The 21,887-nt window shown below is 36.7% G+C and overlaps 1 protein-coding gene across 2 annotated transcripts in view; it reads left to right on the forward strand.

Moving 5' to 3' along the window:
• The first annotated feature begins 4,661 nt into the window (after positions 1-4,661).
• The window catches only part of LRRK2 (leucine rich repeat kinase 2), a 223,726-nt gene continuing 206,500 nt past the window's right edge, over positions 4,662-21,887 (forward strand). Inside the window, exons 1-6 of one of the 2 annotated variants that reach the window (XM_040233495.1) lie at positions 4,662-4,975; positions 5,279-5,364; positions 9,708-9,817; positions 12,321-12,409; positions 15,396-15,530; positions 17,899-18,033. In XM_040233495.1, coding sequence (XP_040089429.1) covers positions 4,822-4,975; positions 5,279-5,364; positions 9,708-9,817; positions 12,321-12,409; positions 15,396-15,530; positions 17,899-18,033 — 709 coding nt within the window. In that variant the 5' untranslated portion in view covers positions 4,662-4,821. The remainder of the gene's footprint in view (positions 4,976-5,278; positions 5,365-9,707; positions 9,818-12,320; positions 12,410-15,395; positions 15,531-17,898; positions 18,034-21,887) is intronic. The other variant, XM_040233496.1, reaches the window with a different exon arrangement.

The raw sequence follows: 21,887 nt of genomic DNA on the forward strand, positions 1-21,887 counted from the left end.
ACTGGATCATGGAAAAAGCAAGAGAGTTCCAGAAAAACATCTATTCCTGCTTTATTGACTATGTCAAAGCCTTTGCCTGTGTGGATCACAATAAACTGTGGAAAATTCTGAGAGAGATGGGAATACCAGACTACCTGACCTGCCTCTTGAGAAATCTGTAGGCAGGTCAGGAAGCAACAGTTAGAACTGGACATGGAACAACAGACTGGTTCAAATAGGACAAGGAGTACATCAAGGCTGTATATTGTCACTCTGCTTATTTAACTTACATGCAGAGTACATCATGAGAAACGCTGGACTGGAAAAAACACAAGCTGAAATCAAGATTGCTGGGAGAAATATCAATAACCTCAGATATGCAGATGACCTTTATGGCAGAAAGTGAAGAGGAACTAAAAAACCTCTTGATGAAAGTGAAAGAGGAGAGTGAAAAAGTTGGTTTAAAGCTCAACATTCAGAAAATGAAGATCGTGTCATCCGGTCCCATCACTTCATGGGAAATAGATGGGGAAACAGTGGAAACAGTGTCAGAGTTTATTTTGGGGGGCTCCAAAATCACTGCAGATGGTGACTGCAGCCATGAAATTAAAAGACGCTTACTCCTTGGAAGAAAAGGTATGACCAACCTAGATAGCATATTCAAAAGCAGAGACATTACTTTGCCGACTAAGGTCCGTCTAGTCAAGGCTATGGTTTTTCCTGTGGTCATGTATGGATGTGAGAGTTGGACTGTGAAGAAGGCTGAGCGCCGAAGAATTGATGCTTTTGAACTGTGGTGTTGGAGAAGACTTGAGAGTCCCTTGGACTGCAAGGAGATCCAACCAGTCCATTCTGAAGGAGATCAGTCCTGGGATTTCTTTGGAAGGAATGATGCTAAAGCTGAAAGTCCAGTACTTTGGACACCTCATGAGAAGGGTTGACTCATTGGAAAAGACTTTGATGCTGGGAGGGATTGGGGGCAGGAGGAGAAGGGGACGACAGAAGCTGAGATGGCTGGATGGCATCACTGACTCGATGGATGTGAGTCTGAGTGAACTCCGGGAGTTGGTGATGGACAGGGAGGCCTGGCCTGCTGCGATTCATGGGATCATAAAGAGTCGGACACGACTGAGCGACTGAACTGAACTGAGCTGAGCATCTTTGATAGATTTAAATGGCATTTCATCTTCTGTAAATGCCTTTTATGTCTTTACACATATACAAACTAGACTATCTTTTTCTTAACAATTTATGATAATTTTTAACATATTCTTATTAACATTTTCTTGGTTATGTGTGTTGCAAAAAACTTCAGCTTGGGGTCATCATTTAACTTGGTTGGTTGGGTCTTTGTATACATTTTAAAATTTTAATATATTTGAATTGAACAGTCTTTTCCTTTATTTATTTTCTACTTTAATTTGGAGGATAATTGCTTTACAATGTTGTGTTGTTTCTGCCATTCAACAACGTGAATCAGCCATAAGTATACATATGTGCGCTCTTTCCTGAGTCCCCCCTTCCACCCCCCACCCCTCATCCTACCTCTCTAGGTTGTCACAGAGTCCTGTACTGGGCTCCCTGTTAATCTTTTCCTTTATGAACTGTTATGAGTATGTCTTACCTTTCAGTATCTTAATGTCATAAAATTTCATTTCCCCCTCAAAACTTTCAAAACATTTATGTTTTTCATATAAAATTGCTCAATGGAATTTATTTTTTAATATGATGTCTGAGGTAAAGTTTTAAATATTTTTTCCTACAACCAATAGTCTCAGATTCATTTATCAAATAAATAATCTATTCTCTTTCCACTGTTACACACTGCAACATCTCTCATATAATTTCCATATATGTAAGGGTATGTTTCTGGGTCCCAGATACTCTTTCATTGGGTTTTTGCACAGATTAGCTCTTACAACATAGTAACAGTCAACACATTGCTTCATATACCTTGCATTAGGACATCAGGGTGACAGGATGAGTGGAGTCTGAAGTCCAAATCCTGCCTCTGTGCACCCTGATACAGAACTGTGTCTGCCTAGAAGGAGGTGCACATTTTTCTAATTCACAGGAAGACATTGTCAGGTGCTTTTTCCACATTGGCAAACTGATAAAGGCAGTTAAGACTCCCTGATTCAATGTCTAATTGGGCAATTCTGCTTTGTCCTTTTTCAAAAGTGTCTCTTCTGTTCTAGGCCTGTCCATTTCATTGGAAAAAAAAAATGTGCTATCTTGCTTAGATTTTCATTAGTCTGTTTTTTTATTACTCTGTGGGGTAATTGGCATCTTTTTGGTAGTTAAACTTCTCATTAATTGATGTGGCCTATTCACTTATTTATATCTTGTTAATAATGCCTTTTAATATAGTTTAATAATTTCTTCATAAAGGTTTTAAAAATATTTTTGGAATGTATTCCCAGTTCTCTCTCTCATTTTTATTATTGTACACTCATATACACAGAAAATTACATTTTATAACTATGTATTCAATTTTTGTATAATTATGAATATACTTTTCTTATACTTATTACCCATTCACAGTGAATTTCTGGCTCAAAAATTTAATCCATTTTTCTTCTGGAGTACCTGTAGAGTGTGATTTCCCCTCACTGATTTGTAACAACTTTTAAAAGATTAAGCCTAATTGTTTTTGTCATATGTATTATATTTTTTGTTCAGTTTGCCATTTGCTTTTTTAGTTTTATGTTTTCTTTGATTGCAGGAAATTTGAATTTTTATGGAGTCACATATATCAATCTGTAGTTTCTTTCTTAGTTTTTATGTTTCCTTATACCAAGATTGGGAGAAGGCAATGGCATCCCACTCCAGTACTCTTGCCTAGAAAATCCCATGGACAGAGGAGCCTGGTAGGCTGCAGTCCGTGGGGTCGTGAAGAGTCATACACGACTGAGCAACTTCACTTTCACTTTTTACTTTCATGCATTGGAGAAGGAAATGGCAACCCACTCCAGTGTTCTTGCCTGGAGAATCCTGGGGACGGGGGGAGCCTGGTGGGCTGCCCTCTATGGGATGGCACAGAGTTGGACACGACTGAAGCGACTTAGCAGCATACCAAGATTAAATAACTGTTAATTTACATTTTATTTTTAGTTACTTTCATTATCTTTTTAATCCAGCTGGAATTTGTTTTGGTAATTTGATGCAATTAGCAATGTCTGTTTTATTTTTTTCTTCCCAGGAAGCTAGTGAACTGTTCCAGCACCATTTGATTTTGCACTGAACACTACTTCTATTATGAATTTGTGCTTGAAGTTTGCCTTTTCATTCTGTTAACTATACTGGAGTGGGTAGCCTATCCCTTCTCCAGGGGACCCAGGAATCAAACTGGAGTCTCCTGCACTGCTGGTAGATTCTTTACCAACTGAGCTATGAGGGAAGCCCTAAGGTAAACACAGCCATGGCTTGATTAAAGTGGTAGAGTATAAAGAACCTTCAGTTTGAGGTTAAGACATCTACCTGCTTTTAAGTCCTGACTCAACTTCCCAACCCTGTGACATCAACCAACAATGCTTTCCTTAAAGACTCCTCTAAATCTCCATTTCCTCATCAGTAAAAGAAGGGTAAGTAGCTGTCTTACCCATTTCAAAATTGTCGTCAGAACTGGGTACCGGAAGTGAAATAAAAGGATTTAAATTGTGAAGTACTAACTTCCAGTTCAATCTTCTTTGTGAATGACCTCACCCCTATTCCAGGACAGATCTGAAGGCAATAGGTCATCTCTGCCCAGCCTTGTCTTTCTTTTTTTTTTGCTCAGGTTTCTCTTCTTGAAAAACACATTACCATAATTTTTTTTTCAAACACTTTAGTAATTTTGAATATCAACAGAACAGTGTTTAGGTTTGTATCTGTCACCTGTGCATATCATTTACCACGTGTTTGTTTCTCTTTAGTTTTAATTGCAATGAGAATCCATTACTTTTTGGTGTGCCCCAATTTTCAGAATCTTACCTAGTGTAAAGTCAAATTTTCAAAAGCTAATTTTCGTGGCCTTTTGGCCAACAGAGACTCAGTTAACAGGAAAAATGTCTTTATCTCCTTTCCTACAAACAAGTCGCAGCAACCATAGAAAAGCACATTTTGGTTGCTTAACTATGTCCATCCTGGGGGGGTGGCGAGGGGTGGGGTGGGAATTCCTCATCTCCCAATAGGGGGAACTCCAAAGAAAACGTTTTCCTAAAAGGGGCCAACTGGGCGGCGTTCTCTTTTCCCAAGGCCCCGATTTATATTCTTGGATCTGGAGATCTGCGGCGGCTTTTTTCTTCTTCCTAGTTCCCAGACGTTCCGCGGGCTGCACACCAGGCTGGCGGGTCAGGGGGTGGCCCGGGGTGAGGACCGCACGCCTCCCGGGCCTCTGAAGTGGCCAGGGGCCTGGGCGTTCGGCAGAGTCCGCTGAGTCGGTTTCTTCCTGCGCGACTCCCGGCCCCACCACCGGGGCAGGCGGGATCCGGTCCCGGGAGGCTGCGCCCAGCCAGGGTCTCGACTCGCCCGCGCGGGGCACACGGGCGCGGCCTCACTCGGGCGGGCCGCTCTAGCTGAGTCCTGCCCACCCGGCAAGGTTCTGCGCTGGGCCACACCTCGGCCTTCTCTCCTGCAGGCTCCTGCTCGGGGTTTTGGCCTTGCGTGGGGGTGGAGGACGCTGAGGAGGAGGGCTCCGAGAGAGGGCGGGAGCCGCCGCCTTCGCATAAACAGGCGGGCGAGGGTGCTGATGCGGCTGGCTGTGAGTGCTGGCTACGGCCGGTGAGCTGGGCTCGTCTCCTTCCTTCCCGGAGCGGCCTGCCTTAGTGCGGGAGGGGCGGCCGGTTTGGAGCAGGGTCGATCATGGCCAGTGGCAGCTGCCAGGGGTGCGAAGAGGAGGACGAGGAATCTCTGAAGAAGTTGATAGTTAGGCTGAACAATGTCCAGGAAGGAAAACAGATAGAGACGCTGGTTCAAATCCTGGAGGATATGCTGGTGTTTACTTACGCCGATCACGGTAATCTTTTGTCGGGAAACTTCCTTACCGCTCGCACCGCCCGCCGCCCCCCCCACCCCCACCCCCTCCCGCTTTCCCAGGCCTTTTTAACAAACTTTCTCCTCCCAACTTTGTGGCCGCACAAACCTGCACTCTTGAGAAGTCGAAAGCTCTCTACTTCTAGGGGCAAAAAAGACCTGACAATTCTAGAATTCTAGGAAGGTCTTGCGCTCACTTCTTCTGCTTTCTCCCTCCCCTTCAGACTTAAAAGGGGTGCCATGAATCGTGACTTTGCTCCTTTTCCCTAACCCCCTTCTTTTCCAGCCTCCAAGTTATTTCAAGACAAAAATGTCCACGTGCCTCTGTTGATCGTCTTGGACTCGTATATGAGAGTCGCAAGTGTGCAGCAGGTAAAAGAGTTGCTTTCATTTCGCCCATTTCCCCTTCTTCGGAAATAGGTGTTTTTCTACTGATACTTTGTACCCAGAGTTCAGGGTTATTTCTGAGATTTGTCCTGACGAACCACTGTCTGTGGTTTTAAGATAGGAAGCATTGTTAAATCATTATCAAATGTTAACGGTGTAAGAGGGCCTACTCTGTGCTCCTTAATTGTCATTAAGATGTAACTATATAATTAACTGACAGAATATGGATGGTGATGGGAGGGGAAGAATAATGGGTTGAGGTTTGGTTTCTTTCATTGGCTAGATTTGTTCCTAAGTGTTTCAAAGAAATTATTCTGATTCTTCTCAATGTACAGCATGTTCTAGAGATGATACCATTGTGAATAGTTTGGGAAAGAGGAATAATGAACAGTAATAGAATTAATAATTAAATTAATGAATTGAAGTTACTGGCAAACTCTCATAGGTTTAAGGTTTTCTTTTTTAAACTTGAAGACAGATTTCTAACCTTTAGTGGTAGTACACCTTGTATTATCTTAAGAGAGTAATGTTTTATGATCCCCTTGTAAGTTTAAATCTGTACTTCTCAACTATTTTCATATAAAATGAATGTAAAAGTGAACCTTTTAGAACCTGTGTCATAGGAAACCCTCAAATTTGTTAAGTATATCAGATATATTTGAAAAGGAGCCTTAAGATGAAAATTAAGTCTGATATACCATCAAAACAAAAGTACTGCTTAAGGTTAACTTGCTTTGTAGATTTTGAGATTTGGGGAACTTCTTTGTAGATTTCGAGATTTGGGTAGTGCTAGTTTTCTCATTTGCACATTAGATTCTAAACGGAAAGAGAATTGAACCTTGAACTCTATTGAGGTGCAATGTTTCTTAATATCTACTTGAGAGGCTAGACCGATGTAAGAATTATCTGATTCTGCATCTGTATCAATTATCTTATGCTTATCTCTGTGTCCAGCTATGTCTAGCTTTGGTGAATCATATGCCTAGCTTCTTTTATATGAAGATATATATATGTGAGATAAATGGTTACTTTTATTTTTCTTCAACTGAAGTATATCCCATCTGACTATTGATTTTCAGGCTGTTAGCAAATAAGATCAAGAAAAAAATGGAGGCATGATAAAGACACTATTCTTTTAACACCCAGTGTCTGAAATTTTGCCTATGAAACATTCACTCTCCCGCACTGGCCTTTTGTGCTTGCTGCTCTCCACCCACATCATCCTTCTTACTTGCCTCTGCTTTGGTGTTCAAAATTGCCTTGTCTGTCAGACTCCATTCCTTGTATTCTGTTCTTGGCAGAGTCTCCTCTGCCAGGTACAACTTTGAACAGCTAGGCCCTGGGTAGGCTTCGTCTGCAGAGGAGCTAGTGGTAGACTTGAGAATCCAAGGGAGTCTGCAACATACCCACCTCCTAATTTTTATTCATTTTAGAAACTGCTAGATCCCAGACATGTTTATTTTGGGTAGTTATGAATGTCATTCAATATCCTTGCCCAGTAGGTACCAAAGACAAAGTATGTAAGAAAATAAGGAATTGTCTTTTGATTTGGTGATTTAATGGAATAGAATTACTTGTTGCAGTGCAGTATATTAACCTGCAAAAGGCATTATGTTTGTGTAGTTATCATTTGATTCTTGATGAAATCTGCTTCCCTCTCAGAAATCTCACTGAATATTTTTTTCTCAGAGTAAGTAGCTCATTTAGGACCACAGAGCTAGTAACAGAGTCAGAACTCAAGTTTCACACACTTCAAAAGCTTTTTTCATAATATAATAGGTGCTGAATTCACAAACTTTTTATATAATTAAAGAGTATAGTGGTTTGGTACAAATATTGTGGCCATGCTATGCCTACTGACATTATTGATTTATCATTGATCTTATCAAAGGGATGTTTTAATACTCTACTTAAAAGAAAATATTGTCTTCTTCAAATTTATGCATATTACTGGTAAAATTAATATAGATATACTTTAAAGCTTTATACATTGAATCAACTGAAAGTACTGAAGTAAAAGCACTTGATGAATTTAGGGAATTAAATTACCCTTCAAAAATGAACATCAAGGTTTGTTTTCAGAATTTAACGTGACATTCCTGACTCTGAATTTTTATTTTCAATGTCTTTTCATACTTTAATAGTTCTCCTTAATAAATCATAGTCTCTAGACAATTGGTAGTTAGGCTATTTGTCTTATAAATCTCTTTTCCTGCAAGTCATCTGAACATTTCTCTGTGTTCTTCAGTTTTACATTACTTTATTCACACAGTTTCCATCTTTGATGTGAGTGAAATATATGCAAGTGACTGAAATTTTCTTTAAACCCTAGATGTTTCCCATTGTGCATTAATTAGATAACTTGAGTTTACAGAATAATTATAATTGTATTACGACTGTCCAAGATGGGAGGTTTCTTTTTTCGAAAGATAAGCTTTGAATTGAATACATTAATGGATCAGTTGTTACCTCTACTTTGCAGCTAGCGATTCTATTTAATCATAGAAGCTCAGTTGCTTCAGTCTTTTTGCAAAGCAATTTTACTGATGCTGCTATTTCACCAACCAAAGCAAAACAGGTTTTCTCCTTGAGTCAGCCATGCAGGTGCAGAGATGAGTATAGCATCCTGTGTGACTTATGATTTATTTCCCAGCAGAAACTGTTCCAAATGTTACTTTTGAAATACTTAGATGAAAAAATCTTGATATATTTTATGAAAGCACAGAAATAGCCAGTTTCTATGGCATCTGGATTGTCAATATCTGTTCGGCTTATGTGGAGGAGGATGTCTACTCAAATTTAGGTAAAAATAGCTGTTAAAAATTGCTTCCTTTTCAAGGAATTTGAAATTGTGTAAGAGGAAGTAATGACAGAGTAAAACAATTCATGCTTAATACAGAAAAGATCTGGAAATAGTATTTGTAAAGAACTCTTGTATAAACACTTTTATCATATTAAATACCCCTTGTTTATTCCTGTAAACAGTTAGGAAATGTGTGCCATTATTCCTTTTCAGATGCATAGAAATTTCTCCCCTGGTCATTCAACTCTGTGCCACTCAGCTCCAACTCACACATTCAGTCACATTTAGCAGTAGGCCCCTCTCTGGCAGCCTCCTCACTATTTAGCATCTTATTTCTCTTCCTCATAGCTTATCAGTTTTAGAAGTTTCCATTTCACTGTTTTAAGTGACCAAATTTATAGTTCTTTTGAAATCTGACTCGTCACACTTTTTCTGTAATATTCTTCCCTGAGCAACTCTAGCTGATAGTGAATCCAGCTTTCAAAATTCATATTAAATTTTGGTATTTATCACACATCATGGTTAGGCACTTCTCCATTAATCTGTAGAACTAAATATCTATGCATCTTCTTTTTCTGACCATATCAAGTGTAGTTTTGTAACATAGTAGAAAGAATTGAAGAGTCCTTACATTTGGAGAGAAATATATGGCAGGAAGAGTGAGTTAATCTCCAGTCTGGAATTAAAATATCATTAATATTTAAAAATGTATTTTTCAAAAGTAAAGAGCAACTTATTCAATCTGGCATCACTTGTATAAGTGAACTGAATGAAGGTATATTTAAAAGGCATCAGTAAAATCATAATTCATTTGGAAATATGAAAGACTTAAAGGACATTTGTGATGTCTTGACCTCATCAACCCATATTTAGGTACTCTGAAGAAGTCTAGAGGAGTCCATTGAAAAGTTCTACCTACTCTCCATCTCATAGTGCCTTTCTCTTTTACCTGTGAAAGATGTTACACTGTCATCAGACAGTGCTACGTCTCTTGCCATTTGTCCTAGCTTTATTATCTGGGGAGCAGTCTTTCCTGATAATTTTCAGTTGGCTGTCAAAATTTCTGGCTTTTCCTAATTCCAAACTACTTCATTTCTTCTTTTAAGTAAAGTCTCAAATATTTAAAATAAATTCTGTTAGGTGGATGTGCCTTAAAAAGTACAAAGCCCAGAGACTAGCCTTTCTTGTATGTCATAGTCTTGGTATGTCTTCTAAAACTACTTTTAAAGTTTTATTTTATTGCTTTTTATTTAGACAATAGGCAGTCTGTTTCCTTCATCATTCAGAAATGTTACTTTTGTATGCCTTTTCAGTAAATTTTTGGAGAAATATGTTTTCTAATTATATGACTTGCTTTTTGAGTATAATTTTGTTATACTCCTTTTTAGTATAATTTAGTTTTAAAATAACTATTTTAAAATAATAGTCACCTAGTCTATTAATAATGAAGAGATTTTTTGACTAAATATGTTCCATATATGTGTGTTTGTTTTAAAATGTGAATATTTGCCTTTCTTATTTTTAGGTGGGTTGGTCACTTTTATGCAAATTAATAGAAATCTGTCCAAATACAATGCAAAGCTTAATGGGACCCCATGATATTGGACATGATTGGGAAGTCCTTGGGGTTCACCAGTAAGTATGTAAAAATATACTGTACTAAATATCTGTGTGACAGCCCTTTTCTTGATACATTGTATTTGCACTTCAAGCCAAACTGATAAAAATCCTTTAAAATACATCTAGTTTTCCTTGAATCAATGATTTACATTTATAGACAGCTTAGAAAGCTAACATTTGAGGTAAAATGTTAGGTGTTGTTATTATTTTAATAATATAATAATAGTTATACAATTGATTAAATTGTAGATTGTTGATGAATGCTTGTGAATTCAAGTGAATAAAAGATTTCTTTCTTTTTTTTTTTTTAACTTTTGAATGGTAGAATTGACACAAAACACTGGCCTCCCAGGTGGCGCTAGTGATACAGAACCCTACCACCAATACAGGAGACTGAAGAGACCTGGGTTCAGTCCTTGGGTTGGGATGATCCCGGGAGGAGGGCCCAGCAACCCACTCCAGTTCTTGCCTGGAGAGTCCCATGGACAGAGGAGCCTGGTGGGCTACAGTCCACAGGGTTGCACCTAGCAGGACGTGACTGAAGCGACTTAGCACGCGCACAGGACACAAACCACTACTTCTTCAAAACAAACTTATGGAAGCTAAAATGTTCTCTGAATAGTGATTTAGAAATATATGCTTTACTGTCTTTAAAAAGCACATTTATGTATATTCATATGTATATATTTAATGAGCTTAAACTGCAGCTTTCAAAATGAAGGAAAAAGAAGAAATTATTTTTCAGCACATTTGCAGCCAAATCCTGGTAGCTATTTACTAGCTATGTTATTGCAATTTTCAACACAATGACTTCTTAAATGAGACTACTTCTTTAGCCATAATTAGTTAAAACAATTTTTCCTGTGTTTACAAGAAAATCCTTTTTGGAAAACTTTGGATAACATTTTTGTTTCTTGACATTTAATAAAATATCTTCTGTCATCAAGTTTAGGTGTTCTTTATACTTAATGTAATTTTTCTTTACCTGAGAAAAGTGAATACTGTGATTTCCAAAGATATATTGCTGTGGAGAACATAATTAATGCAAAACTAAATTTTACATCTGTGTTAGTTTTAACCGTGGCTGCAAATTTAGACAAATAAAAGCTGTTTGTTCATAGGCGAGTATACCTATGCTTGTGTATTTTTCCATCTTTGATAAATATGAGTTGCTGTTTGTCAGTTTCTAGCATTAAAGAGTGTGCTTTGCAAAGAGACTATTTACAATTAATAGATATTCTCATCTCCAAACTAATCCCTGAAATTCTATGTCAGTAATAAAGAATATAGCATTTAATGAAGAACTAGGCAAAATATGCCTGCAATTAATAGTTATAATGTTATGTGTCCCTTGGTTTGGATGAAAATTTCCAAAATCCCCAATGCTTTGTAATCTGTAACTTTAGGGAGACTTAGAAAACTTACTTGGTCATATTTTAGTACAAACTGAATGTTCCAGTTAACTTATGTGAATGTTTCTGCAGGAAGTTTCTTTTCATTCATTTATTTGCTCACTTATCATTTATTCATCTTCTGTCCATCGTGTATTTATTACACCCCTCCTTTAGGCCAGAAGTGGTGTGAACAATATAGACACACTCTTCTGTATAGTGGAGTATATTAGATCATTTCCAGCCAATAGGTATTGTAAAACATATCTCGTTATATTCAAGGGTTTTTCCCCTCTAAAGGCTTACAGTACTATGGAGAAATCTCTTGTGGTAATGAAGTCAGGAATAGTGGGAATGATTCAAGAAGAGGTAGGGGCAGTATAGGTAGGAGGATAATTAACAGAGTTGAAGGAGTCTCTCAATTCCTTACCTTATCGCTAGAGACCATGTCCCGAGTTTCCTGAATCTAAGTGAAGCCATGGAAGCTCTATTTTCTAACAATAGAAAGCCAAGCAGCACTGGGTAGGAATAAACTATAGATTGTATATTTTAAAATTAATCAGCCCTGAGTAGGAATAGACTACAGACTGTGTATTTTAAAATTAATAACTCAGGGGCTCAAATCAAATGTATTTGAACTAACTGAATATTACTGATACACTAGGTTCACTTTCTGTAATATCAACTTCTCTTTTAAAAATAGTAAAAAATCAATAATTTAAATATTCAAATGGTTTTAATTTTTGTATACAAGCTAACATTTTAATTGTATCTCTATAATTTAATACATAAATATGTCACATAAAATTCACAAGTTTGTATCACATATAAAATGACTAATCCCTTAGTACATTGAGTTCTATATTACTTTGAATATAGAATAGAGTGAAATAGTTAATAATTGAACTTAAATATTTTGAGGAAAAAGTTATAACTTTTCTGTTGAGACTCATAATAATTCCCTGTTAATCATTGTAAGCCTGGCTCAGGTTTATAGGGAAAAAACACACTAGCTTCAATATAGGGAGTGAAGTGCAATGAGATAAAGTAAAAATGTAGATGAGTAAAAGACAATATCTAAAAGAGTAAACATCTAGGATGATCTTGATTTTTGTTTTTACTTACAGATTGATTCTTAAAATGCTAACGGTTCATAATGCCAGTGTCAACCTGATAACAGTTGGATTGAAGGCCTTAGATCTTCTCCTAACTTCAGGTAGTATATATGCACATATTTTTAATGTTGACACAAGTTAAAAAATAATTGAAACCATTTACTGAATATATTTTAATTAAAAAAATATAATATTATAATCTCAATATTGATGATTTCCAAAATTCTGTGTATCCATTTTCCTTTTCTCTAATCTTTTTCTCTCAAAAATACCACCCAACATATTGGCCTTAAACATCACCTTGTATATTATTCCCAAATTTAATTTCTGTCCTCAGCTTTGCTCCTTTGATCTGATCCCACATCTCATATTCCCATTGGTTTGTTAGCCATACGTGTCCTGTCCTGAGTATTTGTTCTCCATTATATCTCTAATGTATTTTCTATAAAACATGTTCTAGAGTATGATGATAGTAATATGTCATAATAAAAATATATAGCTTTTCTTCGTTTGTGCTTGCTAAATGCTAGGTTTAACATGTAAAATAATTCATATGCTTTTAAAAGCATAATCCTCAAAACATCCCTTGAGTGAACCCTGAAACCAGAGAGATTGCCTCAGCAAAAAGCAGTAGAAACAGGTTCTTATTTCACATGTCATGTTCTTTCCCTGAGTAAAATTCTGCTTGAAGGATAATGGACCTGGAAACAAAAAGTGTTGCTGTGGTACAGTTGTGATCATTGCTGTGCTGGACACTTGCTATGATGTAAGATTCTAAGAAGAAAGACTACTTACAGGGAAGCTAATCAGAAAGGATAGGGAGGCTTTCTTTCAATGTGTGAAGAAGGGTCCTTTAGGTCAAGAGAACAGCCTGTGCAGCATTGCAGAGGTCTAGGAGGAGAGCATGAGAGGAGCTGGAGATGTGGGTGGTAAGATTTTAAACGCTTTCATAATCCCTGCCAAGTGATGAAGGCCCATTAGGAGAAAGAGAAAGGAAGACAGAGGGTGAAGATTAGAGAATGAAAGAGGGATAGGAAAGGCCTGAAGGTCCTCACCACTTCACCAGACAGAGCCTTTAATTAAAATATGTAATAGAATGTGCTGACTAGTCTTGGCGGTTTAGTTGCTAAGTCATGTCCAACTCTTGCGACCCCATGGACTGTAGTGCACCAGGCACCTATGTCCATGGGATTCTCCAGGCAAGAATAGTGGAGTAGTTTGTCATTTCCTACTCCAAACTAGTCTTAATCATGATTTATTTTAAACTCATCCTTGAGAGTTTTTTTGGGGAGTGTGTGAAGATTTATTCTTCATTTGGTGGTGGACAGGTGGTTTATGAATTTGAAAAAAATCTCACAATATTAATATGTTGAGATTAGCAGCATGCAGACAGTTAAGAAATTTGATGTGTGTTTTGCAAAAGACTAGTTAATTTCTTCCATATAACATTGAGAATTTTGAGTTTTTAGGGAAGTTTGTACTGTGTTTTAGAGTTCATTTCAGATACTTTATTAGAGGCTAATTTATGAATCACTTTTGTTTGGCTGATTTGTTAACTGATGTGACAGTTATTGGGCACTTACTGCTCTGCTGGCTACTAGAGAACTCTCAGACAGCTGAGGTGGAGTTCCTGCAGTGAAGAAGTCCACAGTCCAGCAGCATTGTCTAATATAACTTTTTGCAATGAAATACTGTGCATGTTTAAAATCATGGATCGTAGCCATATGTGGTGGTTGAACATGGGAAATGTGAGGAGCTAAATTTTAATTTTATTTAATTTTACTTAATTTAAATTTGAGTTTAAGTAGCCTCATGCAATTAGTGGCTACAGAATTGAACGGCCCAACAAAGAGATAAAAAGCATTTAAAGAGATAATTTCATTTTAATAAGAAAAGTACCATAACAGAGATAGGAAGAAAACCACCCACCATAGGAACACAGAGAGAAGCTTGGCTTATTTGTGGGATTTACGGCCATGTCCATGACCTTCTAAATTTTAATCCAGCTCTGACTCTTGTTTGTTCACTTTGGGCAGAGTTACTGGGTCACTTCTGTGGCTGTTTTCTCATCTCTGACGTGAAGATTGCACCTGTCTCGTGGGGCTGTGGTGATGTTAGAGCAAACTGTCAATGTTTCAACCTATGTCTGATGTACACATGTATGCTATGACTACCTACAGTCTTTATTGACCGAATAGGTGCTTTTTATATTATGCCTTGAATTAAGGTAGCATTATATTTGGTGTAGAAAAGGGCAACGGCATTCCACTTAGCTAGTGCAAATGCAAAAATTTATATCAAAAGAAATGTGTTTGTGATGAGCAGAGAGCTTAGCGTGTTTGGAGTCAGTAGTGCAGGGAGGGACGTGAGGCTGATGAGATACATGTAATCTGTGAAGAGTCTCGTTTGTCAGACTGAGGAGTATGAGAATGTCTTAGAAGACTTAAAAGGGAATTATAGATCACATTTGTGTTTTAGAAATATAGTGCAGGGGATCAACTAGTTAGGTAGGAGTTTGCACCAAGCAGAGCAGTTAAGCAATTGTGTTTGCATTCTAGGTGAGAGGTGGGGTCCAGAACAAAATAGAAATGAAGGGGCTTAGTTCAAAAGGAATTTTTGAAATATTTAGAGGTTAGACTTGAAGGACTTAGTATGAGTTGATTCTTTGATTGGGCAGAATGAGAAGAAAGAAGGAGAATGAAAGAAGGAAGATGACTTAAATTTCCCTGGTAACTATTGGATCCAAGGTGGTATCATTGATGAAGAGATGCAATTGGAGTAGGTGAGGTTTGGGGTGGCCATGAAACATTCAGACAATGTTGTTTAAGAGACAGAGATATTTCAGGAGTTTGGGGCAAGAGGTCTTGGTAATGGTCATTGATTGGGAATCATAAAGTTATAGGTGAGTGTACTGTGGATTTATCTCATTTAGAAAGACCATAGATCTTGATAGGGCTAACAGCTGGGGCAATTAAGTGGTTCATCAAAAGGAGAAGTTCACAAACCATCATAGCCCTCATGTAAAAATTAAGACATTAAATGTTAAAGCAGCTATTTACTTGGAGCTTATTATTCTCTTCAAAATAGGTAAAATCACTTTGTTGATATTGGATGAAGAAAATGATATTTTCTTGTTAATCTTCGATGCCATGCGCACATTTGCAGCCAGTGATGAAGTCCAGAAACTTGGATGTAAAGTTTTACATGTGCTGTTTGAGAGAGGTATTTAAGAATGTCAAACTCTTTATTTTTATATTTATATAAGAAAAAAGGGTTTATAAGGGTTTATAGTAGGAAAAGTAGGATTAATTATCATGATAAGATATTTAAAACTGTACTATTTATTAAAATTTGAGTTGTCAGTGAAGGATAGGTAATGGAGTTAATTCAGAAATATTGCTTGTTTTTTACAGAATAAATTTCATTCATGGATTATAAGTTATGCAATTGTAGTAAACTTTCTTCCATTGCTTAACAAGGCATAGGTTCACTTTGTAAACTAGATGTGTAGGAGTTGAAAAAGAAAAAAAGTAAAACTGTGAAGTCAAGCACAGGTTAAATTTGGGTTTATGATGTTGAGTCATCACCAGAGATTTTAGAAATTGCTCAAGGCTCTGGCTAAAGAACAGAAAGTTTACAAAATTTCCCTTAGGAATAAGACTAATATGTATTTTATCACATAACACTGAGATTGATGACAGAGATAATCATGTAATTTTATAGTTAGTTGGAACCTTTGGTTCTTCCACTGGCTTGATGAGGAAATGGATCAGAGAAGTGAAATGAGTAACCTGCCTGAGGGCACACAGCTAGTTATCTCCATTACAGTTCAGTTGACTAAGTTTTTTGAGAGCACCTTTTGTGTCATTGTGAGAGCCAATGGTTGGGGTTTAGAATAAGAAGAACCTCAGTGGGCCCTGTGTCCATACCAGTTTACCTATTCCAGTTTCTGGCAGCTCCAGGAATGGAATAGATCACCTTATACTGTTTAATTTCCTGCCTTATTCCAAAAAGACTTCAAATAGTTTATAGATATTTATAATACATTAGAGGGGAAAAATGAATGAGGAAATGGGTGAAGGGAAAGTATGATGGTAGATTAAATTTATTGCTTACTTCAGATCCTGTATCTTTGCAGAGAGATGGACCAGAAATTCGGTTCTTTGCTTTGTATCAGGCAAAGGAAAGAGGCAGAAACATCATTGATTACAAAGTTACTTGAAATAAAAGTAAACCTATTAATCAGAAGAAGCAATCATGGGAGACTTGGAGAAAATCCTCCTTGAGTCTCCCTGGATGAGGTGATAAAATGCACACATTCTGTAAGGAACACAGTGTCATTTCAGTGAAAGACTATCAAAGAGCACAGCTTGGGCCAGGCCTCAGCTCTCTGATGAAGGGGCTTGGTGGAGGAGAGGAATGGAGGAGGTGCATGTCTCTCAGGCTATCTTCTCTAAATGTTACGTCTGGCAACTAAGCTTTTGATAAGAATTGGGCAGAATAGAATTTGAGGAGTTATTGTCTTGAGAGTTTGTAATCTTCTGTGCTGCAGTTTAAGGGCACATCATTATTCATGAAAGAAGGGTTAAAATAATTCTCTTCAGCGTTGTGGGATCCAAGACGTGTGAAGAGGCACCAAGGAATATTGAAAAGAAGATCTTACTGTGATAGAAAGATCAACGCTAACAATATTGTGGTTGTTAATGTAGAGTGGAAACACTTCTGAAGTTTTGAAGAGTATCAGATTCCCCGGGACTTAATGACACCTGTAAAGTTAATTTTCAAAATTTAAAACTGTGCTCTGGAAACTGTTCCATAAAATGAGAAGATTTGGTGACACTCCACATTTATTAAAAGAACCCAATCAATTTCACATTATATTACATGGATTATTGGTATAAAGTTGAACAACAGAAACTAATGTTGATCCTGAAGAGTGCTGCATTTTCTAACATTTATGTCAGTGTTATTCTCAGGCTAGATAAACCAGATTTTTATACATATTTTTGAGGTTCCCACCCAATAAAATGACTCTAAATGAAACTCACTGCTTGATCCAAAGACTAGTTATGAAAATTAATGAGGACATTTGTTGTTCTCTGATGAAATCAAGACCATTAAGATAGAGTATTTCAAAGTCTCATTACTTGTCATTTGCTGAAGTTCATCCCTCTTAAACTGATGCATTTAGCTTAGCTGCCCTTCAACAGTGTACCACTAACCACTCCTTTTTAAGTATTGTGATATGTTCACTTCCATAGGCCATCTTTATTAGTCATAGATTAGTTTTCTCTAGAATCTTTCAAATGAAATTGTAAATAACTTTGGTTTTCTGAGAACTAGTCACTACATTTCAAAACATGGAGTAACTAATAGTAACTGATATGGGTCAAAACAAAATTATTTTACCTCAATTGCTTGTTTCCCTATTTTAAAATTACTAGGAAGGGATATTTGCTAAAGTATAGTCTTTAATTTATATCTGTTATATATACTGTCTTCATGAATTATCATGAATATTGTATTTTTGAGTAATTAAACTTTTAAATCATGTTTTAGCTCTGTCAGTATTTTGTCTTTCATTTTTTAGTTTCAGAGGAGCAACTGACTGAATTTGTTGAGAATAAAGATTATATGATATTGCTCAGTGCGTTAAAAATTTTTGAAGATGAAGAGGAAATTGTGCTTCATGTACTGCACTGTTTACATTCCTTAGCAATTCCTTGTAAGTAGCCTGCATGCATGGTTTCTTTCTTGAACCTGAAAATTACAATATATGTTCTTTCTGAGTGTGTTTCAAAAATGTTTTTATTGGAAACCTGTAGGTGATAAAGCCATTCATTTGTTTATTCATCTGATTAATTTTTGTTTATTGATTTAGTACTGCTGCTGGCTCTGGGCTTTGTGCTGGGGAAATAGTAGCAAAATATAAATATTTCTTGCCTTTCTATTCCCATAGTACTGCACAAGATACAGACAAGCACAGAAGAGATTACAGAGTATTATAAGGCAAATGTTGGCAGAAGTACCTGGGGTTATGAGAACAAACAGGGAGTGAGGCAAGATCTCCCAGCAGAGTCTTGAATGATGAGGACAGTTTTGTGTGCAGAAAAGTGTGAGATTAAGTAGAGGTGCAGGCAGTAACCCAAGGGTGGACATCTTAAAGCGTAAAGATCCTAGAGCAAGAAAGCATAGAAATATCAATAGGATAAAAGTAGCTCAGTAAACTATATTTATAAGTGTGTGGATGCATGTGTGTGTGAAATGCACGTGCAGAGCCCTGAGCATCTGGTTGTATGCTGATTAATGGAGGTGAGATAAGGGCTTGATAAGAATTAGTGGATGAGGCTGCAGACATAATCAGATGCTAAAAGGCCTGAAAAGTCACGGGAAGGAGTTTGAACTTTATTTTGTGATTCTTGGTTAGCATTTTGGTGATGCTTTGAAATCTAGCCACTTTTATAATAAAAAAGTACAAAAAAATTAATTTGCTCTGTATGCCACCAGTGAATGCTTCTATTACTTCAGATTTCAATTCCTTCTGTTTTATAAGTACACTTGAGCATTTTTTATTTTGTTTGTTACCTATTGGGGCTTGTACAGGATTTACACATGCATTTATCTGGTAATAATTTCATCTTCACATGTGTAAAGTTGTGAGGATTAAATCAGTTAAATAATGTTAAAAATGTAGAATAGTACCTGATAATGTAATATAATAAGTGTGGTTAAAGCTTTGACAGTATTACTACATACTTTGTATCTCATATATACATAGTAAATATATGTAATAAATGTATGATTTCAGACATGGAATCTTACAGATATGAGACTTCAGTAAAAACTTTTGTGAAAGAATGCCCTTTCTTAATAATGGTTATAAAATCTTATTCATGGAAAGTTAAACTGTTAAAAGTAGATGGGGCTGAACAATAATGGAAAATGGAATTTATTTATTTATTTTTAAATTAATTTATTTTAATTAGAGGCTAATAATTTACAATATTGTAGTGGTTTTTTGCCATACATTGACATGAATCAGCCATAGGAGTACATGTGTTCCCCATCTTGAATCCCTCTCCCATCCTCCTCTATACCCCATATCTCAGGGACATCCCAGTGCACCAACCCTGAGCACCCTGTCTCATGCATCAAATCTGGACTGGCGATCTATTTCACATATGATAATATACATGTTTCATTGCTATTCTCTCGAATCATCCCACCCTCTTCCTCTCCCACAGAGTCCAAAAGACTGTTCTTTACACCGGTGTCTCTTTTGCTGTCTCGCATATAGGGTCATCATTACCATCTTTCTAAATTCCATATATATGCATTAATATACTGTATTGGTGTTTTTCTTTTTGACTTACTTTACTCTGTATAATAGGCTCCAGTTTCATCCACCTCATTAGAACTGATTCAAATGCATTCTTTTTAATAGCTGAGTAATATTCCATTGTGTATATGTACCACAACTTGCTTATCTATTCGTCTGCTGATGAACATTTGGGTTGCTTCCATGTACTGGCTATTGTAAACAGTGCTGCGATGAACATTGGGGAACACGTGTCTCTTTCAATTTTGGTTCCTCAGTGTGTATGCCCAGCAGTGGGATTGCTGGGTCATATAGTTCTATTTCCAGTTTTTTAAGGAATCTCCATGCTGTTCTCCATAGTGGCTGTACTAGTTTGCATTCCCACCAACAGTGTAAGAGGGTTTCCTTTTCTCCACACCCTCTCCAGCATTTATTGTTTGTAGACTTTTTGATAGTAGCCATTATGACCAGCATGAGATGGTACCTCATTGTGGTTTTGATTTGCATTTCTCTGATAATGAGTGATGTTGAACACCTTTTCATGTGTTTGTTAGCCATCTATATGTCTTTTTTGGAGAAATGTCTATTTAGTTCTTTGGCCCATTTTTTGATTGGGTTGTTAATTTTTCTGGAATTGAGCTGCAGGAGCTGCTTGTATATTTTTGAGATTAATTCTTTGTCAGTTGCTTTGCTTGCTATTATTTTCTCCCATTCCAAAGGCTGTCTTTTCACCTTGCTTATAGTTTCCTTCATTGTGCAAAAGCTTTTAAGTTTAATTAGGTCCCATTTATTTATTTTTTGCTTTTATTTCCATTACTCTGGGAGGTGGGTCATAGAGGATCCTGCTGTGGTTTATGTCAGAGAGTGTTTTGCCTATGTTTTCCTCTAGGAGTTTTATACTTTCTGGTCTTACATTTAGACCTTTCATCCATTTTGAGTTTATTTTTGTGTATGATGTTAGAAAGTGTTCTAGTTTCATTCTTTTACAAGTGGTTGACCAGTTTCCCCAGCATCACTTATTAAAGAGATTGTCCTTTCTCCATTGTATATTCTTGCTTCCTTTGTCAAAGATAAGGTGCCATAGGTGTGTGGATTTACCTCTGGACTTTCTATTTTGTTCCATTGATCTATATGTCTATCTTTGTGCCAGTACCGTACTGTCTTGATGACTGTAGCTTTGTAGTATAGTCTGAGGTCAGGTAGGTTGATTCCTCCAGTTCCATTCTTCTTTCTGAAGATTGCTTTGGCTTTTCAAGGTTTTTTGTATTTCCATACAAATTGTGAAATTATTTGTTGTAGTTCTCTGAAAAATACCATTGGTAGCTTGATAGGGATTGCATTGAATCTATAGATTGCTTTGGGTAATATACTCATTTTCACTATATTGATTCTTCCGATTCATGAACATGGTATATTTCTCCATCTATTTGTGTCATCTTTGATTCTTTCATCAGTGTTTTATAGTTTTATATATATAGGTCTTTTGTTTCTTTAGATAGATTTATTCCTAAGAATTTTATTCTTTTCATTGCAATGGTGAATGGAATTGTTTCCTTAATTTCTCTTTCTGTTTTCTCATTGTTATTGTATAAGAATGCCAGGGATTTTTGCGTGTTAATTTTATATCCTGCAACTTTACTATATTCATTGATAAGCACTAGTAATTTTCTGGTGGAGTCTCTAGGGTTTTCTATGTATAGGATCATGTCATCTGCAAACAGTGAGAATTTTACTTCTTTTCCAATCTGGATTCCTTTTATTCCTTTTACTTCTCTGATTGCTGTGGCTAAAACTTCCAAAACTATGTTGAATAGTAGTGGTGAGAGTGGACACCCTTGTCTTGTTCCTGGCTTTAGGGGAAATGCTTTCAATTTTTAACCACTGAGGATAATATTTGCTGTGGGTTTATCATATATAGCTTTTATTATGTTGAGATATGTTCCTTCTATGCCTGCTTTCTGAGGGTTTTTATCATAAATGGATGTTGAATTTTGTCAAAGGCTTTCTCTGCATCTATTGAGATAATTGTATGGTTTTATCTTCCAGTTTGTTAATGTGGTGTATCACATCGATTGATTTGCATATATTAAAGAATCCTTGCAGCCCTGGGATAAAGCCCACTTGGTCATGATATATAATCTTTTTAGTATGTTGGATTCTGTTTGCTAGAGTTTTCTTAAGGATTTTTGCATCTATGTTCATCAGTGATATTGGCCTATAGTTTTCTTTTTTTTGTGGCATCTTTGTCCGGGTTTGGTATT

This window comes from Oryx dammah, unplaced genomic scaffold (assembly GCF_014754425.2).
Source record: "Oryx dammah isolate SB20612 unplaced genomic scaffold, SCBI_Odam_1.1 HiC_scaffold_29, whole genome shotgun sequence".
Classification (NCBI taxonomy): Eukaryota; Metazoa; Chordata; class Mammalia; order Artiodactyla; family Bovidae; genus Oryx; species Oryx dammah.